The sequence below is a fragment of the Strongylocentrotus purpuratus genome, unplaced genomic scaffold, assembly GCF_000002235.5.
Source record: "Strongylocentrotus purpuratus isolate Spur 01 unplaced genomic scaffold, Spur_5.0 spur5_scaffold_11, whole genome shotgun sequence".
NCBI classification, from domain to species: domain Eukaryota; kingdom Metazoa; phylum Echinodermata; class Echinoidea; order Camarodonta; family Strongylocentrotidae; genus Strongylocentrotus; species Strongylocentrotus purpuratus.
In genome coordinates, this window is record NW_022145596.1 from 7008342 (window position 1) to 7030556 (window position 22215).

Sequence of the window (22215 nt, forward strand, 5' to 3'; positions counted from 1 at the left end):
TAAATCATTTACAGCACAGTTCAAAACTAATATTTAACCCAAAAGGGGATGCTGTTTATTTTAATCTGAGGTTACAAATCTTTTGACTTTATAAATTTTTTTTTAGAGAGATTCTATTCTTTCAGAAAATTTCTTCCAGTCATGATGGTTTTATGTGATATTGTAATATAGGCAGTTATTATTTTCTTTTTTTCTCCATTTTTTTCTCCATTTTGTTTATTTTGTTTACCTTTTTCATTTGAAAAAAATTTGTCTTTGTTCTAAACACATGCAATAAAAAAAAATTATATTTGTCATACAAATTCTAGGCTCATATTGTATCAATAATAAGGAAAGATAGTTGTGTTCATTTATGGCAATAAAAGGAAGAGAGGTGATAGAAAAGAAGAGACAATGATAGAGGAAGAAACATATAGAAAGAGGGAGAAAGAGAAAGGAAGAAAGAAAGAGATAAATACTTCAGAGAGAGAGAAAGAGTTTGACTGATATAAGGAATGACAGATTGAGAGAAAGAGAGAGAGAGAGGGAGAGAGAGAGAGAGAGAGAAAGAGAAGGAAAGAGTCAGTCTGAAAAGGAGAGAGATATAGAGGTAAAATGCAGTGTCGGAGAAAGAGGAGCAAAACTGAAGAATGAAAGGTGTCATAAATATTGAATTATATACCAGTGGCGGATCCAGGAGGGGGGGGGGGGGCACATGCCCCCCCCCCCGACCAAAAAAAAAATGTTAAAATTAGCCCTAAATTCGCCCAAAATGTATTGCAAAACAGGGACGTGCCCCCCCCCCCCCCCCCCCCCCCGTCCCCAAAAAATTATAAAAAATTTAATTATAAAAAAAAAAAAAAAAAAAAAAAAAAAGATGATGCCAATGGATTATAGGCCTCTAGTATTGTGAGGATCTTATCTATGTTTAAATTCTTTTAAAGGATGAACAAAAATATTTTAAGTAGAACGTCATATCAGGAAGTTTATTGGTCAGATCATGTGAACCATATTTTTAAAGCACACAGCGGCGGATGAATATCAGACTACACCTAACAGAGCTCCCTAGAACCCTGGCCTGGGATTGCACTGGTGTACGTATGAAGTGGAGCTGGAGAGAGCAATTTATTAAGTAATTTTACGAGGTCAATGTTTATGGCCATTACAACAAATCTGCAGGAATCGTCGTGCCAATACATACTTATATCATTTCGTTAATTCGATTTAGTTGGCAAGCTTCAGAAAATAAACGATAATGCTCCGATTCCGAACCTTCGCACAACACGGGAGGCGTGTCTCCTCCGCTGGAGCTGTGGGCCTCTCATCTACCACCACTAGTGCCACCCCACCATGCCCAAGCTCCGGGCTGGACTGTTATCGCCTTACGGTAGCGTTAACAAGCCGCTGTCTATCCACCACTAGGTAAAGTTGCTAAGACAAATATTTATCTTATTTTCTGAACATTTGTTTTCTCTCTACCTCTCCTGTTTGATTTATTCTGTCATATCCCCCTTATTCTGTTTTGCTTTCCTGTTTTTTCTATTGCAATTTGGCTTTTGCCTTTCTCTAGCTGTCTCTGAATCTGCGCATGATATTGATAATTTAAAAGGCTAACTAAAGTCTAAAGTTTTAAAGTTACATCATAAAGATTGAATGTTGCTACTTTGAAGTTTGAAATGTCTCAAATGTGGAAATTTGAACATTGGTCATGACAGCTAGTCAGCTAGTCAGTTTACTCGTCAAGTTATCAAGTAGCTAGTAGTGAGTAGTAGCGGGGCTTAAGACCAATATAGTCTAGATTCTATATTTAAAAAAAAATATAGAATAGAATAGTACCCAAAGCCAAGCATTCTATATTTAATTGTTGATTGCTTGTGCCCTTTTATCTTTCATTGCATGAATATAACTTTCCTCTACAGGTTGTTATAATTGCCCTGAACTAATATAAAACGATTCTATCCTTTCTGTTTCAGTTGTGTTCATAATCTAAGCTACCGCCAGGCTGACCCCGCTCTGCCCCTCCTAGGGAAGACCATCGGTCAGATAGTGGACGATACAACTGAGAAGTTCCCAGACAGAGAGTATGTTGTCTTCTCCAGAGACAAAGTTAGAAGAACATTTTCACAATTTAGAGAAGAGGTGAGAAAGTAGTAAAAGTACTATACTGAATATTGTAAAAACAAAACTTTTGCGTGCACGAAACATGAAATTATCAAATCGCATAATATTTTAATCACTCATGCGTGACATATGCATCATATGAGTTGCATCAAATGAAAGAGGAGGATCTAAGCTTTACAAATATGTGCCATTTATCAATTATAATTGTAATTAAGTTATGATAAAACATCGATACTAATTCAGAATTCTCAGTTTCTTTTTTTCTGGGACGCACTGTATATGCCTTCACAGTGATTATATGGTAGGATTATTCCCATGGGGCACACATACATGTAGAATGCTTGGATAAATGCAATGCCGGGCCAGGGTAGTGATAATATCTGTAAAGTGCCTAGAGATTTTTAAGATTTATTAATCGCTTTATATATCCAGATTTATTATTAAGATCATTAAAAATTGTGTACATGTTTTTGTCTTGAAAAGGAAAAAAAAAGAAGTATTTAATTTAGTCCATACAGTACCAAATTTGATTTCTTGGACATGATATGCCACTGTCAGCAATGTAAGATACAATGTAGGTATTGGTTATTTAATGATATAAGGCATTTATGTAGTATTATAGCGCCGTCTATCTAGACAATTCTATTCCGAGGCGCACTAGAAAAATAGAAAGAATAACAGAGTTTGGATGAGTGTCATAGCTCCAAGTACAGGTATTGTTAAAAAAGATGAGATTTCAGCATGGATTTAAAGGTCTCTAAGGAAGTTACGATTCTCAAATTAAATGGTAAATTATTCCAAAGAGAAGGTGCTGCAGCTGAAAAAGCCCTTTATATTAAGCACTTTAAAGTGATCAGCACTCAACTTGAATCATAGAAGATGAAGATTAACCTGATCATGCACCCTTGGAAAGGAAAAGTGCAACTTGAAAAGACCCTGACCCAGCTTCCTTCCCTTACCTGACTAATACACACTGTGGTTTACAATATGTACTATTATTAGGGTTAATTTGTATTCAGATAATTACTGAGCTCTGTTATTACATAATGAGTGGCTCATACAATACTCTCATGGAAACAAAGAATGTGGATCCAGAAAATGGAATATGATGATAGAATGATTATATGAGTATTTATGATTTGACAATAGCAGTTGACCAGTACCACTTCAAAAACTATATACTTTATACAACAAAAATGATATTAAAGTCTACAGTATGTATCATGTGTGCATTGTAAACCTTTATACTGAATAAGGACTGTGCATATTCATAACCAAACCATTTTTTGGAATGATAAAATTAATAGATAAATGAATGACAGTCTAAAAATTTATCTATCTATCTAAGTATCTTCTCCTCAATCTCCTGGTTCGGAGGTTGACTGCAACATCTCTCCATTTCACTTTATCTTCTGCCAGTCTAAACATTACTGCTTGTCTTTCAGTGTGACCGACTGGCAGCTGGATTGCTAGCTACTGGTGTCGGGAGGGATGACTGCGTGGGTATCTGGGGGCCCAGTACCCTTGAGTGGGTTCTCACTCAGTTTGCCACCGCTAGGATAGGTGCTATCCTGGTCAACATCAACCCAGCGTACCGCCAGGATGAGCTCGAATATGCCTTGAAGAAGGTAATGATTTAATGTCTTCAACCTTCTTTGATGTATGCTATAAAATTTTGGATTTTGGATATACAGTCAAACCTGCTTTACTGACCACCTGTCTACAAAGGCCACATTTGTTGTTTCCCTTTAAAATGGTTTCTCATTGAATCATGTACTAAAGGAACCTGTCTACGAAAGGCCACTTTTTGTGTTTCCCTTGGGTGGTCGCTATAGACAGGTTTGACTGTATTACAATTGCAGTAGATATGATAAGAATTCAGATTTCTTGTATCATCAGAAGCGGATAAAATCAGTGTTTGCAATTATGAAAAAGAGGAAGGAAATGTGATTTCCTTAAAAGTACACCCCTTTTGCAGGGGTCACCATAATGAGGCAATTTAGACAACATAACATGATCACACATTGCTTACATGTGTTAAAGACTTTATAAAATATAGAAGAGGAAAAATTGTGATTTTTGCTATTTAGCATAAAAATGCATTTTTGTGATAGTATATGTACATGTAAATGAAGGGAGTCAATAACATGCTTTGACAAATTAAACATGTCATGTTGTTGTTGCAATTCTGAATAGTTGTCATATGAATACTAAGTTGCCTCCGAATTAGGGACAGGCATATTTGTACACAAGAGCATTTTAAGTGTTAAATTTTTATTTAAAAAAGTGAGGGGTAACATAAACAAAAAATGAGATGGGTGTGGTAATTGGAATGGCCGAGAGCAGGTGAATGCTCAGTATGGAAACCTGTAGAGAACATCTTTAATTGTTCAAGAATGAATGAACCTTCATGAACATTATTATTCTTTGATTATAGAAAGAAAGTCATGGGAAATGAATTTTCATCATTGGAGGAGCCATAAAGTAGCATTTGAACAGTCTAGGAAATTTTACAAAAACGTTTTATTCCATATTTATAATCTTTGTTGTGATTTAGGTTGGTGTTAAAACCATTGTGTCGGCACAGTCTTTCAAAACCCAGAACTACTATGAAATGCTGAATGGAATCTGTCCAGAAATGACAACAGCAACACCAGGCAATATCAAAAGTGAAAAGTAAGTTTCTGAAACTTACTCCTTATCTAGCCTTTTATGATGGAATGGATTGCCATTGATACTTAAAGCCAAAGCATACAGTGGATATATAAAAACTAAACATCTCTTGCAAAGTTCGATTTTATTCAATACCAATAAAAGCGTTTACACGTACATATTAGAAACACAGAACATATGTGAATTATTATTCATGGACTCAAGGGTACCATATAAGACCAAGGCAGTCCTGTCAAGATAGTCCCCTTTTAAATAAAGTAGAAAGTGCTTGATGCAAGAGGAGAGTAGAGTTAAACATTTACGGTATGTATGTGACAATACAAAACAAAACAACTACAACGAAACATTAAAAGATGTAATAAGACACAAATAATATTTCAGTCAATAAAATACTTTTCATTTGATAATTATCCCATTTTTTCCCTTCTAAATAGATGAAGATGTATGAATGTATTGATAAAAACAATTGAATATGAATTTATGTACATGTATTGATAACCTTATGAATATGCTTATATGACTCTGTATGCATAAATTTATTGATATAAACAATTGATCATAAATATATGAATAAGTATCAGGGTATCAAACAATTTCAATGTAAATTCATGAATATGTATGAATATAAACATTTTAATCTATATTTATTGATATGAATGTATTTTTGCTTCAGTCTTCCGATGCTGAAGTCTGTGGTGATGATGGGCAAAGGTAACTTCCCAGGGACATTCAGTTTTGATGATGTGATGGACATGGGAAAAGAGGATCATTTTAAGCATATAGAGAAAATGAAATCTGTTCTACAATTTGACCAACCAGTCAATATCCAGTTCACATCGGTAAGTAAAGATACATTTTCTTTTTTTCCCCGATGTTGTAACAGCAGAATTTTTTTGATTTGTTTTACAATGGCCAGATTCACAGTAGTATAACCTATACATGTAAGTGACATGATCAGCAACACAGTACCATTTGTTTAATAATAATGTATTTATATAGCGTATTTTCCATATATGTTCAAATGTGCGATACAGTTATATTGTTAGCAAAAGAGGTGAGTTTTTAGATATTTTTTGAAGGCATTGAGAGATTGTTGGTTACAAAGAGATATTGGTAGATTATTCCACAGTTTGGGAGCAGTAGTTGTGAAGGCTTTGTCACAAAGTGTGGGTAGCATCTTCGAAGCTAGGTGGTTCAGCATACGTGATGCCTTGAGAGGAGGAACACACCTGTCATTCCGAAATGCCTCTTCAATCGCTACTCAATCGCTACTCAATATTAATCATTAATGAAGCCTAAGCCTGAATTTGGCATTGTGAAATAGCATGGTATTGGTTCTGATTTTTGTTCAAATATCAGGTATTACCACTGAATATCAACTTAATGGTGTTGATATACAAGATTCAATTGTTGAGATATTAATATTTAAGAATATTAACCAAAAAGAATCTTCAAGTGCGTAATAAGCAAACATTAGTGGGTTATGTTGTTGTAAATGCTTAGGAAACTAGGCTCGCTCCGTACCTGATTGTCACTTGAAACTGGATAAGTTTATTTATTCAAATCTGTAGAAAGATACAATTAATCAAAGGGCTCATAAATATGTGCACATTTTATGCCATCATTAATGAATGCAACTCTTCAGTACATGTATAAAAAGAGACTTTTTCTTTCTTTTTTTACACTTTGAATTATCCATATAAAATTACAACTCCATTCCCGTTCAGAAGCCTGTATTTCAACTGAATTCAAATAAATCCCCTATGCACCCCTCCCCCCTTCCTTGGATCCACCATTATATACTTGTGTTTGAATGAACACAAAGTTAAAAACTAGCACCTTTGTTACGTATGCTTTGTTTGTTAATCAGCTTTTTAGGTTTTGTTTGATTGGTCTGTTTAACTTTAACATAGTCTACCCCAATATAGATGGTGAGCTCTATTGCTCCCTTACTCAATTATAAGCAGTTCCTTGAAATGGTGAATACACACTGCTGTTTGCTTAGAAACTATTAAAGCTCAATACCATACTGTGTAGTCTTTAACATTAGGTGAAGCCTACGTGGCAGCTGCTTGCATTGGTTGATGGATTACTGTACTGTATTTTGAATTTTGATACTCAATTACATTTTTGAGTGTGTTTGATAACTGTACACAACATGGCCCAGTTCTGCAGATAGGAGGAAAGTGCTTCATTTATATGACTTTTTCTTTGGGCTAGCTCGCTTGTCATATTTTCATTCGTTTTAGATACGATGCACCCGTCACATACAAGGCTGAGATTTTGTTCGGTTGAAACAATTAAATTATGGTTGAAATATTGTTGACTCTCACTACCCACTAGTCCTGCGCTTCACCCTTGGGCAATTCCACGGTAACGGAAGGACACTCAGACAAGATTTTTGAACTTCAGGTTCATACTAAAAGAACTGTTTTATTAGTATAAGATGTGAAACAGTACAGATATAATACCTATATAAGTGCCTTTAATTCTCCCCCAAAAAATTGTCATTATAGTTAAGTAGTTTAAGAATGTGCATATTAATTATCTCGGTAACAGAAGGACATAAAAATGGACATGGTTTTTCCAGTTAATTAGTGTTTATCCAAACTTTGTGAAGTTGATGAAGCTTTCCACTTGACTGAAACACATTTTGTTCCCCATAGTTGAATACATACTAATAAAACATTTCTTTTAGTATGAACCTGAAGTTCAAAAATCTTGTCTGAGTGTCCTTCCGTTACCGTGGAATTGCCCCCTTCCCCTTTTCCTTCCCCTGATTCCTTCCTCCCCCTTCCTCCTTTCCCAGTTCTTAGCAAGTCTTGGAGTGCCTGTTAAAGAGAAAAAAAGCCAAATACGTGCACAATTGGACAAAACCTATATCCTATAATGCTTTTTTTCCTTTTTGCATGACATAATACTATTTTATCAGTTACAGTCTATGCAAACAAAGACTCAAGCCCTAATCTACATTAGTCTGCTGGTACAAAAATACAATAGCTTCCTATATGTACATAAATTTGCAAATCTTGCTATCAGGAAATCAATAGATGCAATGTGAATGTTCAGCTAGTATGCAGACTGCTGAGGAGGATTAGATACAAGGAGAACTAGAACAAAAGAGTTACATGTATGACTTCAATTTAACATCACAGCAACCAGTGTTTTTATTTTAAATCAATATAATCATAATGCCTTATTTTGTTATAAGAAGGAAAAGCAAATAAGAGTTACATAAGGTATTAGTAAATGTCATTAGAAACATTTATAAGCTCTTTAAGATTAAAAGTAACCTATACATGTAGATGAACTTTGTACCCCCTCCCCCCCCCCCCCAAAAAAAAGGAAAAAAGAAAAAAAAGATAATACAGCATTTGAAATGAAAATACACATGTTTGAAACTACAGTTAACATCCATGTCAGTACAGACATCTCAGGTAGTTATTTTCCTGAAATGTTCATTTATCTATAAATCACACTTGATTGTAATTTACAGACTAAATGCCTACTCTAATACCTTGGTCATGATGTCAAACCGACCTCACACCGCTTCCAAACTGTCAGATTTTTGGCCATCCGAGGTGATGCCATTTATTGTTCGGTCTGATGTCGGTCTCATTGATGTAACTGAAGGCAAGGTTACAAAGACATTCTCACATTGATCAAGATGTGATGATCTGTAGAAGACGCGAGCCTCTATTATGAAGGCTGTAATAGAATTATGGTACAATACAAATACAATGATCGAGACTGTCCTCTGTCCTCTCCAAAGCTAAGAATGTGTTTTACAAAATAAGGAAATAGGTTTGAGGGTTAATTTTTGGTTTTATATTTGCATGGAATCACTTTCAACCAGACATATGAATTTCATGATTCTGTACTCCCTTTTTTTTTTAAAGAGACTGAAACGAAACAAAATAAATTGAAAAAAGAGGAAGAGAAAAAAGAAGAAGATATTGCTTTAATTGAGATGTTTTTCTTCCACAGGGAACCACTGGGAAACCTAAAGGAGCAACTCTCACTCATCACAATATAGTGAACAACAGCTACTTCATCGGCGCTGTTCTGAAATATCATGAACAGGTAGAGTATTAAACTTCTCTGTCTTCATGATACATGATTTTTGCGGGCTTTATTTCTTCAAAAGTGTAGGGTTAGGGTTAGGGTTAGGGTTGCTATTAAGTTTTATTTAGGTTAGGTTTAGGGTTAAGTAAAGTGTTGGGTCCAGGGTTGAAGTTGGAATTCGTTTGGTGTAGGAACTGACCACAGACCAAACTTCACAAGAGCATGTGTCATACTACCATCTACATGCAGTAAACATGGAGAGCTTTTGTGCATTAATCAGGATAAATTTTACTTTTTTTTCTTGAGGTGCTCTGATTTTTATGCCTCCGCCACCGAAGGTGGTGCCGGAGGCATCATGTTTTCGGGTTGTCCGTCCGTACGTCCGTCCGTCCGTCCGTCCGTACGTCCGTCCGTCCGTACGTCCGTCCGTCCGTCCGTACGTCCGTCCGTACGTCCGTCCCGTTTGACCGTTATCACAATATCTCAAGAACCATTTAAGATTTAAACTTAAGACTCGGGAATAGTATTTATCACCATAGCAAGACGATCTGATTAGATTTTGGAGTACGTAGGTCAAAGGTCACAGGTCACAGAGGTCAACTTATGAAATTCCTTGTATTGAGTTTGTTAGCGCGATATCTCAAGAACCATTTGAGATTTAAACTTCAAACTTAAGGATAGTATGTATCACCATAGGAAGACGATCTGATTAGATTTTGGAGCACGTATGTCAAAGGTCAAGGGTCACAGAGGTCAACTTATGAAATTCCATACATTTAGATTGTTATCATGATATCTCAAGAACCACTGGAGATTTAAACTTCAAACTTAGTGATAGTGTGTATCACTATAGGAAAACAATCTGATTAGATTTTGGAGCACGTATGTCAAAGGTCAAGGGTCACAGAGGTCAATTTATGAAATTCCATACATTGAGATTGTTATCATGATATCTCAAGAACCACTGGAGATTTAAACTTCAAACTTAGTGATAGTGTGTATCACTATAGGAAAACAATCTGATTAGATTTTGGAGCACGTAGGTCAAAGGTCAAGGGTCACAGAGGTCAACTTATGAAATTCCATACATTGAGATTGTTATCATGATATCTCAAGAACCACTGGAGATGTAAAAACTTCAAACTTAATGATAGTGTGTATCACCATAGGAAGACAATCTGATTAGATTTTGGAGCACGTAGGTCAAAGGTCAAAGGCCACAGCGCACATTATGAATGCAAAAACAGCTTGTGATCGCGTTATCTCAAGAACCGATTGATGGATTCATGCCAAAATTAGGTCATGTTTGTTACTTGCAGAGCCAATGAACTGAGTAGATTCTTGGTTCATAAGGTCAAAGGTCAAAGGTCATGGGCCCATTATGTATGCAAAAATAGCTTGTGAACGCATTCTCATTAGAACTGACAGATGGATTACTATTTAACTCAGAACATCTTGCAGAGCCAATGAACTGAGTAGATTTTATGGTCATGAGGTCAAAGATCAAAGGGTCATATATGTATATGAGAAATTGCTTGTAATCACAATATTCTGAGAACCTGTCAATGGATTACCATTGAACATGAATTCAATTTTTTTTTTCTGTTTTGGTTTGTAAAATTGCTCTATAACGGAGGCATCATTTTCGACTGCGCGCAGTCGAATTCCATCTAGTTTTATTTATTTTTATTTATTTATTTAAAAAAAAAAAAAAAAAATTGGGGGGGGGGGGGGTTGTGAATAGTTGCATAAAACCCTATGTACATTTGTAGCTGTGAAGTTATATTAAAGTAAGAATGTGAAATCTTAAAGCATACTTCTAAAAGTATTCAACACAGGCCTAGCTAATTCAACCAGTCCACCTTTTATTCTTGAGATACAAAAGACACTAAAACCTCAAATTTACGAGGGGTAGAAATAGTTTGATAGTTATTAACTGTATATCCATAACTAGTTTCAATGATAACAGTAATGATAAAATGGTAAAACCTGAATGGTAAAATTGTTGGGGGTCTAGCTGTCAATCAAACATGATGGACACTGCCCATATGATCTCTTCTGAACTGATGTCAAATAGAAGGAGTAAAATCATTGGTTCACATTTGTTATTGTTGCAATCCCACCGAGACGAAAAAGAAACGTAGAGGGAGGCTAATAAGGAAAAAAATTGTTGAAATCTGACCTTCAACATTGATTTCCAACTGCACTTGCCATAAAAACAACAGGGAAGAAGTTTATGATCAATTTTATTAAAATTACCATCATTATCTGTTGAGTAATACTTACCTGTTGTTTTGATGTAGGAGCATCGGATTGGCGTGCCTGTCCCCCTATACCACTGCTTTGGAATGGTAGGAGGTTCTTTGTGTGCCATGGTCCACGGTAACACATGCGTTTTCCCCTCTCCAAGCTTTGAACCTGAAGCAAGTCTGAAAGGCATCCAAGAAGAAAGGTAATAACAATATCCTAAATCATTCTCAGTATGTTTTATGTAAAGTAATGTAGTAAAAACTTACAAAAATCTGTTATTCATATTAATATCAATGTTGAAATATTTGCACTTATTGCTGAAACTACTTTTTTTGATGAAAAAGTGTTTTTGTCACAATTTTTCAATTTTCATGTACTTATGACTCCAAAAGAAGAAGAACAAAAACTTGAAAAACTAAAAGAAAAAACAAAAATTCAAGATTAAAATAAAACATGAAACAAAAAACTCTATTAAAGGGAAAATCCCTGAATAAAGCAGGTGTACAGTATGGTTTCAACAGGATGCTAGTTTGGTTTTAATTATATCTCCTTTAATACTACTTCCTGTTCATACTCCCTGATTGTTCCTTTTCATTTGACCTCATGACCTGTTACTTGGTAATCCTTCCTGTGACTTTCTCTGACTTTCTCTGAATGTGTATTGGTGAAAAGTGAATAGATGCCGAGTGCCGAGGGCAAATTACCAAAAAACTTCTTTATTTAAAAAAAAAGGAAAAATGAGGCCTTAAAAAAAAAAATGATATCTGTATTAAACACTGCTTCCTGATAGTTCCTTTACATTTGACCTTTTGACCTGTCACTTTCGCTGATATCCTGCATGGTGCATTGTTTAAATGCACCCATTAATGTAAAAGATTATATCTCAAAATTCATCATTTAAATGTCTTGCTGTACTCTACTTCCTCCTAGATTCATCTTGTGACCCCCCCCCCCCCTTCACCCACACACACACAATCAGAGAACCCTGCATATGCTTCTGGTTGCATTTATATGTCATTCATATCTGTATCAGTTTATGCATGAATCTTTTTCATTGAATCCTTCTGCAAATGTTTTTGTCCCATTGTCGTCTCCCATGTTCATTGGTTTAAAACACACAAAATAATGTAGATCTACATTCAAGAGTCTCTTACATGTACATTAGCATTTTCACATCATACTCCTTCAAACAATATTTTGTCTAAAAAAAAGAATGATCTAAACACAAAAAATGAAAAATCTTTGAAAAACTATATGCAGGGCTCAACTAACCGGGGTTTAATGTCCATGGGCCCCCAAATTTGGCCTCCAAACCCCCTCAAAATTTTGAAAGTTGAAAGAGGGCCCATGTTGTAAGACTCTATTGCAAGCTGGACTCCCTGGAAAAGTGAAAAGAATAATCTTGCATGGTGCTTCGTTTTAGGGGACATTTAGTTTTCATGAATTTTGATTTATCAGTATTTCCATTGATTGATGGTGATTAAAAAAAATTATCTTTCTCCTATCCAGGATAACATCACAGTACGGTACGCCAACCATGTTCATCGATATGCTGAACCATCCCAACTTTAACCAGTACGACATGAGTAGCCTGACTACAGGAATCATGGCCGGGTCACCATGTCCCATCGAAACCATGAAACAAACAAGATCACTTATGAACATGAAAGATGTCTGTGTAAGTTGATTAAAGCGTGAATAAAAATGACCCTAACCTTGCCCCAATATTCTCTCTTCTCCTCTCTCTATCTCTACTCACCCGCTTGTCTCATTGTCTACTTTTTCCTATCTTGAGCTCAGCGCTCAAAATACACAGGGGCGGTGGGCGATTCGCCCCCGTCAGGTTGCTCACGGGGGAGATTGCAAAAATAAAAATCGCCCCCGTGGAATTATGAAATAAAGATTTATCTTTTCTGTTATAACTTTAACACAATATTGAGTTTCAATTTTCAAACCTTAAACCTATGAAATGGAACTTAGATTAGCGTGCAAGATTTCTCGTTCTATGAGTATTATTACCGATTCAAACAACAGAAGCTCGCAGTGCAGTGCCGCCGTCAGCAGTGGCTATAGGCCTACTGCGCCGTTAGTTGACAGTACGTGTGCACGCTGCCGCCCCATATCTGCTGGAGCTGGAGGCGATCGCAAGGGCTGATGCTGAAACATGGTCATGGAGAAGTTTTTCGTTGTGGAAAGCGTGAATCCGCGGAAATCTGGTGATCTCAAATGACCAGCAAATAATGAACCTCGACCAGTAAATCAATATTAGGGACTTTTAGATTTGCACGAGAACATGGACTGCAACGTGTGACCTTCTTTTAACCCATAGCCTGCCATGAGGCTGCATGCACGCTACCTATTGAGTGCCATGTGCGTGCAAGGGCGCTTTCGTAATAGCAGTTATTGTTCATGCTTATTGGGCTGTGCTGTGTGTTTTGCACTCGCCATTCATAGAACCATCCCGTTAATCAGATTATCTCCAAAACAACCTGGCACAGTGGGGATTAACCCTGTGGCACGATAAGAGTTAAGGTAGTGCCAGTGCTTAAAAGGACGTCACATGTGACTGCCAGTGCCTCTTAAGGACGTAACACTTCCACGCAAATCTAAAAGTCCCTATTGAGAAGAAGAGGAAGACCAAGATGTCGTGGAAGCAGTAGCATACGCAGGATTTTTTCAAGGGGGGGTTTTAAAATTTGAAAAATCGGAGTTGACCCCAAACCCCCCCCCCGTCTGCGTACACGCTTGCGTGAAAGGATATGGTAACATGGACAGATCTAAGGGGGGGGTAGGCGTTAAGGTGGTTTAACCCCCCCCCCCCCCCCCCCCCGCCTTGGGCTGCCAAGTGAAAATGTGATGTGCATAGAAAAACGTCATTATGTGTCCAGACTCCAGACCCACACAGTATTAGAAGATGTTAGTAGATGCCAAGGAAAACATCACTTACGGGGGTTCAAAATTGCAACAAAAAAAAAACTGCCTCGCTGCTACTGGGCTCAGTAAAGAAGAATGTAAAAGGTTGCTCAGAATAATGAGGAGGAAATAGTGTGCAGAACGGGAAGAAATCAAGAGAATGTCATCACGGTATAAAAGTCAGTAACAGCTATGTAGCTTGTAAATTTGTAAGAGGGAAAATGCTGACTTAAATAAATGATAATTAAGAAATAGCAAAGAATTGAAGAGTATCATAGGTACCAATTCAATGGAAATTTGTATAAAAAGAGCCCCCGTGAGAAGGCTCACAGGGGCTTTTTCTTTTTGGAAGAGCCCCCGTGGACAAAAAATTAATTTGAGCCCTGCTTGAGCTACATACACATCCACCAAAATCTCCTTCAAAAATTATTCCATTTGTCAATTTATTGATAAATCCCCCCCCCCCCTCTCCCTCTCCATCTCTTTGTCCCTCTTTTCCCCCTTTTTTTCTCTTCCCTCGCTTTCTGAATCTCCTTTTCTATCTTTTTGTGACTCTCTATGCTACGTTTTCTGTCAGTCACATTTCTCTTTCTAATCTCTTTCTGTATATCTGTTGTGTATATATTAAAACATTCTTTCTTTAATATATATAATTAGTACCGGTATCCACTTGTAAATTCATGTTGTCACTTCGTCATTATCTCCCTGAACAGATTGCCTATGGCTTGACTGAGGTGAGCCCGGTGATCTGCCAGACAGAGATGCACGACCCGGTTGACCTACGGGTATCCACTGTGGGAAAACCTTCACCACACAACGAGGTATTATGCATGAATAGAACTTGTAAATCAAGGGAGGGATTCAGGTTTTTACTGATTCTGTTATCATGCCATTTCTTTTCTGAATTTCTATAGAGTAGTGCATTTTCTTCTGGAGGGGTTTTATGTTGTCTTTCTCTTTTTTGGAGCTCATTGAAACTAAGTTATTTCAAAATTGCATTTTTATTACCAGAACTAAACATATTCTATGAAAAAAAATGTGTAGTTTGTATACCTGTATAATTTTCTGTCAAAAATGCAGTCCCATATCCAGAACTCATGGTCAATAATTTATACCTCTGAACAGAAATTTTCATAACAATAATAGTGATCTGTTTTTATGTAACACATATCACATCTTGATTTCACATCCCTTTGCATTTGCATAGAACATTATAAATTATTACCTGGCCTTAGCTCCAAAATCTTTTATAAGCACATGGGGTATTTCATGAAATAAATCCTGTCATGTATACCGGTACACAACATTTGAGTAGAGATGGAGAGGGAGGGAGAGAGGGAGAGGGAGAGGGAGAGGGAGAGGGAGAGGGAGAGGGAGAGGGAAAGGGAAAGGGAAAGGGAAACGGAGAGGGAGAGAAGGATGGAGAGAAAGAGAGAAAGAGAGAGAGAGAGAGAGAGAGAGTAATAAGAGGGAGAGGGGGAGGGTCAAATAAAATGCCTTGTATGAAGACAATTACATTTTTCAAAGATTTTAACCCTCGACCTCTTGATTAAGTTTCAAGGCAATGAACCACTGGTGCTCCCATGCTTAATCTACTTGCCTGTGTATGTGTCTCTGTCCTAGATCAAGATAATTGATCCCCAGTCTGGAGAGTTGGTGCCGTATAACACCCCAGGAGAGCTGTGCAGTCGAGGGTACACCACCATGGTGGGCTACTGGAAGGATGAGGTCAAGACAAAGGAGGCCATCGATCAGACTGGGTGGTTCCATTCGGGGTAAGATTTCAACTGTCCTGGGGTGTTTCACAAAGCTTGTCATCAGTAACAAATGACAGTTTTTGTTAAAAGCTACTGAAATCCTTGCTTCTGATTGGTCATCAGCAGATTTTTCACTGATTTTTGTCAATTATCATTGAAAAAAGGCTTTGTGAAACACCCCTCAGATCAGTTATAAGGGAAGACCTCCTCCCCCAGTGATACAAATACTTAAGATTTCAATGATGAGACTGGAATGAGCCCTTTTTAGCGTGAATTGACGAGACGAGTTGAGACTTGTAGCATTGATAAATTTGCCTTTTCCACTAAACTATATCGGACCTATTAATGCATACACAAAGATTACAGATGTAGTGAGGTTTCAACCAGTGAGTAACACCCTTGCTGCCAATACAAGTCAAGAGGGAATTTACGAAACCAAAATCCATGGAGAACTCTCCATGCAAACGGTACCAACAAGGTCGATGAATATATTAGTGCATGTGCTCTCAACCTGCAAAATTGTCTTTGTGTTCCTAAATGACCCCAGGGGATGCTGCAAGCTCTTTAACTGTATTATATAGTCAAACCTGTCTATAGCGACCATCACAGGGAAACACAAAGAGTGGTGTTTGTAGACAGGTTCCTTTAGTACATGTTTCAATGAGAAACCCATTTCAAGGGAAACCAAAAATGTGGTCTTTGCAGACAGGTGGTCTTTGTAGACAGGTGGTCACTAAAGCAGGTTTGACTGTACTTAATTTGGAACAAGGGTAAACCATTCTTGCAAAGAAGGTTCTGTGTAGTTATATACTCATTGATACAAGGACCTCAAAAAGTCAGCCAGTGATCCTCTCCGTCTCACATTTTCAGTTACCCGCACATTAGCCGGTGATAGGACATTTACTGTATTTGTTTCAAAATACTGGAATGATCTACCAATTAGAATTAGTCTCCATCAGTTATTACCTTCAGAAAGGCCTTAAAAACACATATTTTTTTTGCAGTTTGTAGTTGTAAGACTGTTTTTCTTATTATATGTATTCATGCTATTTTGATCTCATTCACTGTAAGCACTTTAGGCCTTTTGGGAAAAGGGCGATATAAGTAATAATAATAATAATAATAATAATAATAATAATAATAATAATACATTTTTTACCCTCTTCCACCCCTCAGTGACATAGCCACGATGAACGAAGAAGGGTACATTACCATGGCAGGACGGATCAAGGATCTAGTGATCAGAGGGGGTGAGAACATCTACCCTACAGAGATTGAACAGTTCCTCTACAAGCATCCCAAGATTGAAGATGTACAGGTAATCCACAAAATCTTTCACAATTTTTCAGGGAAAAATATTCTCAAAGGCTTTGAAAATCAACTGAAGGGCAGTTTCAATGCACCATTGTGCACCTATAGAAATCATATTGGGATTATACGATACCTCACTGTAATGTTCACACATTCCAAAGGTAATGGACAAGGCTATTGAAATTGCCTTGATTTTTCAAGTCTTTTTATAATGTTGAGAGAAGGTTAAGTACTGGAAAGGGGAACAATTTTATGTCTAGTATCCTTTTAAAGTTTGTTTTCATTTGAAACTTGATGTTGTTTTTGGTGTGCCTTGAGATGATTCAGATGTCACGTAAGTAATTGAAATGTTTAATTTGAGAAAACTTTACTTGCGTCATTTTGAAGAGATTCGTATCTCCCTGTTGGAATGAGTGTGTACTGTTTAAGAAGTGATGCATTGTGATGTAATTGTGTTTAACACTGGGCTCAATGAACATTACAAATGACCTTTGCACAATGTGTACAAGCATTTATGCACCCAAAGTCATACAAACTTTGGACATACTCTAGAAAATGAAAGACATTATCTACCTTTACTGTTCTTATATGAATCAAAATCAGAATGTATTCTTCAAGTCTTTGTCCAATTCCTTGTTTATCACAAAATTCCAAAATATTATGAATATAAAGGATGCAATAATTTGCATTTTTGCTCTAAAGCTATCTTATATGTGTAATTTTCTTTTCATCTCCAAATATTGCACTTGCAGGTGATTGGCGTACCAGATGAGAGGATATAAAGGATGAAATAATTTGAATTTTTGCTCTAAGGCTATCTTATCTGAATGTTTTTCTTTTCATCTCCAAATATTGCACTTGCAGGTGATTGGCGTACCAGATGAGAGGATGGGTGAAGAGTTGTGTGCTTGGATCAGACTCAAGGCTGGACAGGAGGCTACGCCAGAAGAGATTAAAGCGTTCTGTAAAGGAAAGGTGAGTTTTTTGTCATCAATCTTCAACAATGTTACCGGTTCACTTTAATATGTCGCATTATTGAGATACTTACAGCCCCACTGTACTACCAGTAGCTACTTGCTCCCTCTTTATAGAAAACAATGCCAAACAAATGCCCGTTGGTCCCCATGATCCTCCTTTTCTTATGTTAATTGAGAGCTGAAATGATGAGATAGCCACCTGTCAGTGACCTTGCTGGGTGGTCTAATCTCTCCTGGCCAAACTAGTACAGACAGGCTTTAAATCATGACAAATAAATTATTCACATACTTTTAAAAAAATATGTACTTAATTGGTAAGAGTATGAATAATTTAGTTGTTAACTGTACAGTGTATGTATAGGTTTATAATATGGTGAAGTTGTAATTGAAAGATGTTGAGTTACTTTGAAGTAATAGCATTGCCTTTCACACCACCAACACACTTAACATGTACACACATTTGAAATCATATTTTACATTGATAAGCCATATTGTTGCTTAGCTACATGTACAGATATGAATTTTCTATGAGTTTTTTTTCTTTAACATCATTTGTTTGTAGTCTTTAATATTCAGTTTTGGGTTGGTTTTTTTGCATGGGTCTAATGATGGCTCAAGATTTTATTTTTCACTCCCTATCCAGTAAGAGTTTCTGATAGATTTTCAGTAATGTATACCTCTCCCTCTATGCTGGAACATTTTGTGGGAATAATGGGGGGGGGGGGGGGGGGGGGGGTGTTTAGACTCACCTATTTTTTTTTTTTTTTTTTTTTTTTTTTTTTTTTAGGGGGGGGGGGTAGCCCAAGCTCCTTGTGTTTTACACTTGACTTTACATTAGTGGCACCTCAAAGAATACTGTGCTTTCTTGTCCTGGTAGGAAAGAAAAATTCAGTTTATATAGTGCGGCAGTTACAGCAGTTTAACCACCTGTGAAAGTCAAACAGACCTTGGGGTTGAGAATATGTGTGTGAAGCCCCCTCCCCCTCCAACATCTCCCCCCCCCCCCCCAAAAGGAAAAAAATGAAAATAATGAATGAATGAATGAATGAATGAATGAATATGTATATATATATATATATATATTAAAATTGTTATTTTCTTACTGCAGATATCTCATTTCAAGATCCCACGCTACATTGAGTTTGTGGATGAGTTTCCTCTGACGGTGACAGGCAAGGTGCAGAAGTTTAAGATGAGACAGGTCATGGAAGCAAAGATGAAAAAGTAGGATGAAATCTTTGTTTCCTTCTTGTTTCGTTCCACCGATGAATTCCACTTGTAAGATGCAGCTGGTAATCTAGAAAATTCCCCAACCTGTTGTGTGTTATTTCTTAAACTGTGCCATATTTTACATTTTGTGCGGTAATTATAAATCCATGTAATGATTGCATAAAGTTTGGAATCACCCCACTACATAAGTAACCATAACCTTAACAAACCTTCATTATAACTCTAATCCTAATTGGCATCCATTATGTGTTCAATCAATCAATCAATAAGATAGAAAAGTCCCTATTTAATGTCCCATATGGCAGAATTGGCCATTATACATTTTTGCTGTAAAGTCAATTATAATTATCAAGAGTCCGAGCCCCACTCTCGATCCCCTACGTCCAACAGATATTTTACTTAATTCATGCATCATGACCACTGAAACAACCATTGGGGAAGAAAACCAGTGTGATGTATGAGTAAATGGTTTCAAATGCTTCTCAGTCATTGAAATGGATGAAATCATGTCCTGTAATTCAGATCATATGATAGAATGCTTATGGATTTACCTTATTTAAAGTGCCTTCAATGGCAAAAAAAAAAAAAAAATCCTGCATGACCCATATGGGGTCAGGGTTCATGACCCCTAGGCTATGAAATCCTGGATCTAAGATAGCAAGGCATCATGACCTCATATGACCTATGCTGATCAAGCTGCCGAGTGCTAAATTATATTGTGAATAATCTGAAATTATGAATCAATTACAAATATTATGTCATATTTGTATGTTAACAGATACATATATTTTTTAATAGAAATATATAGAATTTATTTTGTGTGGTGCTGATACAAAATTGTTTAGAGAACTTTTACTAAGATCCATAAGATTTTTGAATATGATTAGACAGCCATGTTTTAACATTTCATTACTTGTTCATTATGTGCCTGCTTTTAATTGTACATAAGTCTTTGTTTTAAAACATGTTATGCACAAGCTAGGAACAGCGGAAATGAGGGGTATTTTTATAGCTTTTATAAAACTAACCAGTCCTTGCGCCATTACAAAATACACATATATCAGGAAAGAGATGGGGAAAAATAAGTTGAAAATGATAAACTATTAACATGGACCAAGGGTAAATTTCCACAGTGAAATATGCCTAATTCCTCCCCAATCCACCCACCCCCCCCCCCCCCCCAATATCTCAAAGCCATTCTACTTTAAAAATGTGCCACTATTACACAGGAGTGTAAACAAAAGAATCCACATGTTTCAGTACCCTGTATAAGAAAATCATTTGTTAAGAAAATCATTTGTTTAGCAAATGTGTTAAGAGGTGTTTGCTGATATTATCTTCGTTTCCTGAACTGCCATTTAGTAGCAATGAGAGATTTCAAGGAATTTTTCAAGTTTTTTTCTACCAGCTGCTAATTTATTATGCAGAAGAAGAAGAATATTGGTAATCATTTGATTTATAGAGCACCATTCCAGAGGATACAAGGGGCTGTCCTTTAGTCTATGAGCAAATTGAGAAGAATTGTATAGAAGTACATGATTGTACAGTGTTTGATTCGAAAGCATTTTTTGTTGTTGTTGATAGAATTCTGGTAAAGTGCTATTTCTTAGATATGCAGGAAGTTTGTGCCATAGGTGTGGGGGCAACGGACTGAAAGCATTTGATGGCCTTGAGAGAGGAAATATGTTGAGAAAATGTACAAGATATCAAACTTCACCTTGTATTTAAAAAAAAAATCAACATAAAATAGTGACCATGGTGCTTTCATTAGTCTTCATAAACAGGTGTATATGATCAATTTTTTTCTAGTACCTCTTTCATACATACATATAGCAGCAAAATGTTATTGAAAGATTGAACTTTCTCTCTGATGACAACTCATAAGATATAATGTACAAGTTATGGGCCGTCTTTATCGAAGTGTGAGAAATATTTGTATTGAACTTTATTACCAAACTTACCTGCAGCAGCAAGAATCATGAAATGCCCTTCAAAAAAGAACAAAAAACAGTACGATCTTGAATTCTTGTTTTAAATAATTGCAAATGAATGATTAATTTGTTAACCTTTACACTTTGTAGTGTACATGTGTACTATGTCAGTTGAGATCATCTGTCTCTTCAAGTTCTAAACTATTGTTTGGACCGAACAAAAAAAGCATTGATACTGTGACACCCAACAGTACATACATTTTGGTAATGAGAAGTGCAGATTTGGTGTTTAGTATAACTAGACAAACGTCATTTTTGTTTTATTTTGTACTGTATTATGTGCCAAAGTATATTCAATGTTTCATAAATTTGATGGAGGGTGATAGAAAACCCTAATGTTATTAGTTGATTTATCATATCATTAATTTGCAGGTATTCAACAACAAAATGTCTATAATATTCTTTATTTAAAATAGGAAATTCTCACTCTGAATTGACTACCATCATATATTTGATAATTAGATGTTTAGTAAGATACGGTAGGTGATGTATCATACAAGAGTTTTATTCCAAATAATTCCCTCCAGTCAAAGTGTGCCTAGTCAATCATAGAATTGTGTAAGTTGATGAATTATATAGCATATGAAATGTCATTTATCATGTTGATTTTGATTTATTGGAACTTTTGGTTAGAGCAAGTGGGAAAAAAAAATCTATGGCATTAATAAAGTCCCATGAAATTGGTCATAGTATGCATTGATTATTGCACAAAATTTATGTTTCTTTGATGTGTTCGTGTGTGGCAATATTCAGCCTTGATGAATTGTATATTGATATCAAATGGATCATATTGAGATTTGTAATGAACATTAGAATCTTCAGGGAGAGGAGTTGTCACATCCAGATTAACTCTTTGTATACAGGGTTTCCAGTTATTGTGGAAAGCAGGAAAAGGAGTTCTCCTTTTTCAAATTGCGCAAAAACTCTGGGTATTTGAAGAAAATCACT

The 22215-nt window shown here is 36.3% G+C and overlaps 1 protein-coding gene across 1 annotated transcript; it reads left to right on the top strand.

Annotated features, from left to right (window-relative positions):
- The first annotated feature begins 1033 nt into the window (after window positions 1-1033).
- LOC592091 (medium-chain acyl-CoA ligase ACSF2, mitochondrial) lies at window positions 1034-19867 on the top strand. Its single transcript, XM_030980503.1, has 13 exons — window positions 1034-1401; window positions 1953-2118; window positions 3546-3728; window positions 4658-4776; window positions 5447-5612; window positions 8761-8856; window positions 11142-11290; window positions 12598-12766; window positions 14715-14822; window positions 15625-15776; window positions 16935-17076; window positions 17934-18044; window positions 19155-19867. Exons 1-13 carry the CDS (start codon window positions 1235-1237, stop codon window positions 19272-19274), a joined length of 1848 nt encoding a protein of 615 aa, XP_030836363.1. The 5' UTR covers window positions 1034-1234; the 3' UTR covers window positions 19275-19867.
- The last annotated feature ends 2348 nt before the right edge of the window (window positions 19868-22215 follow it).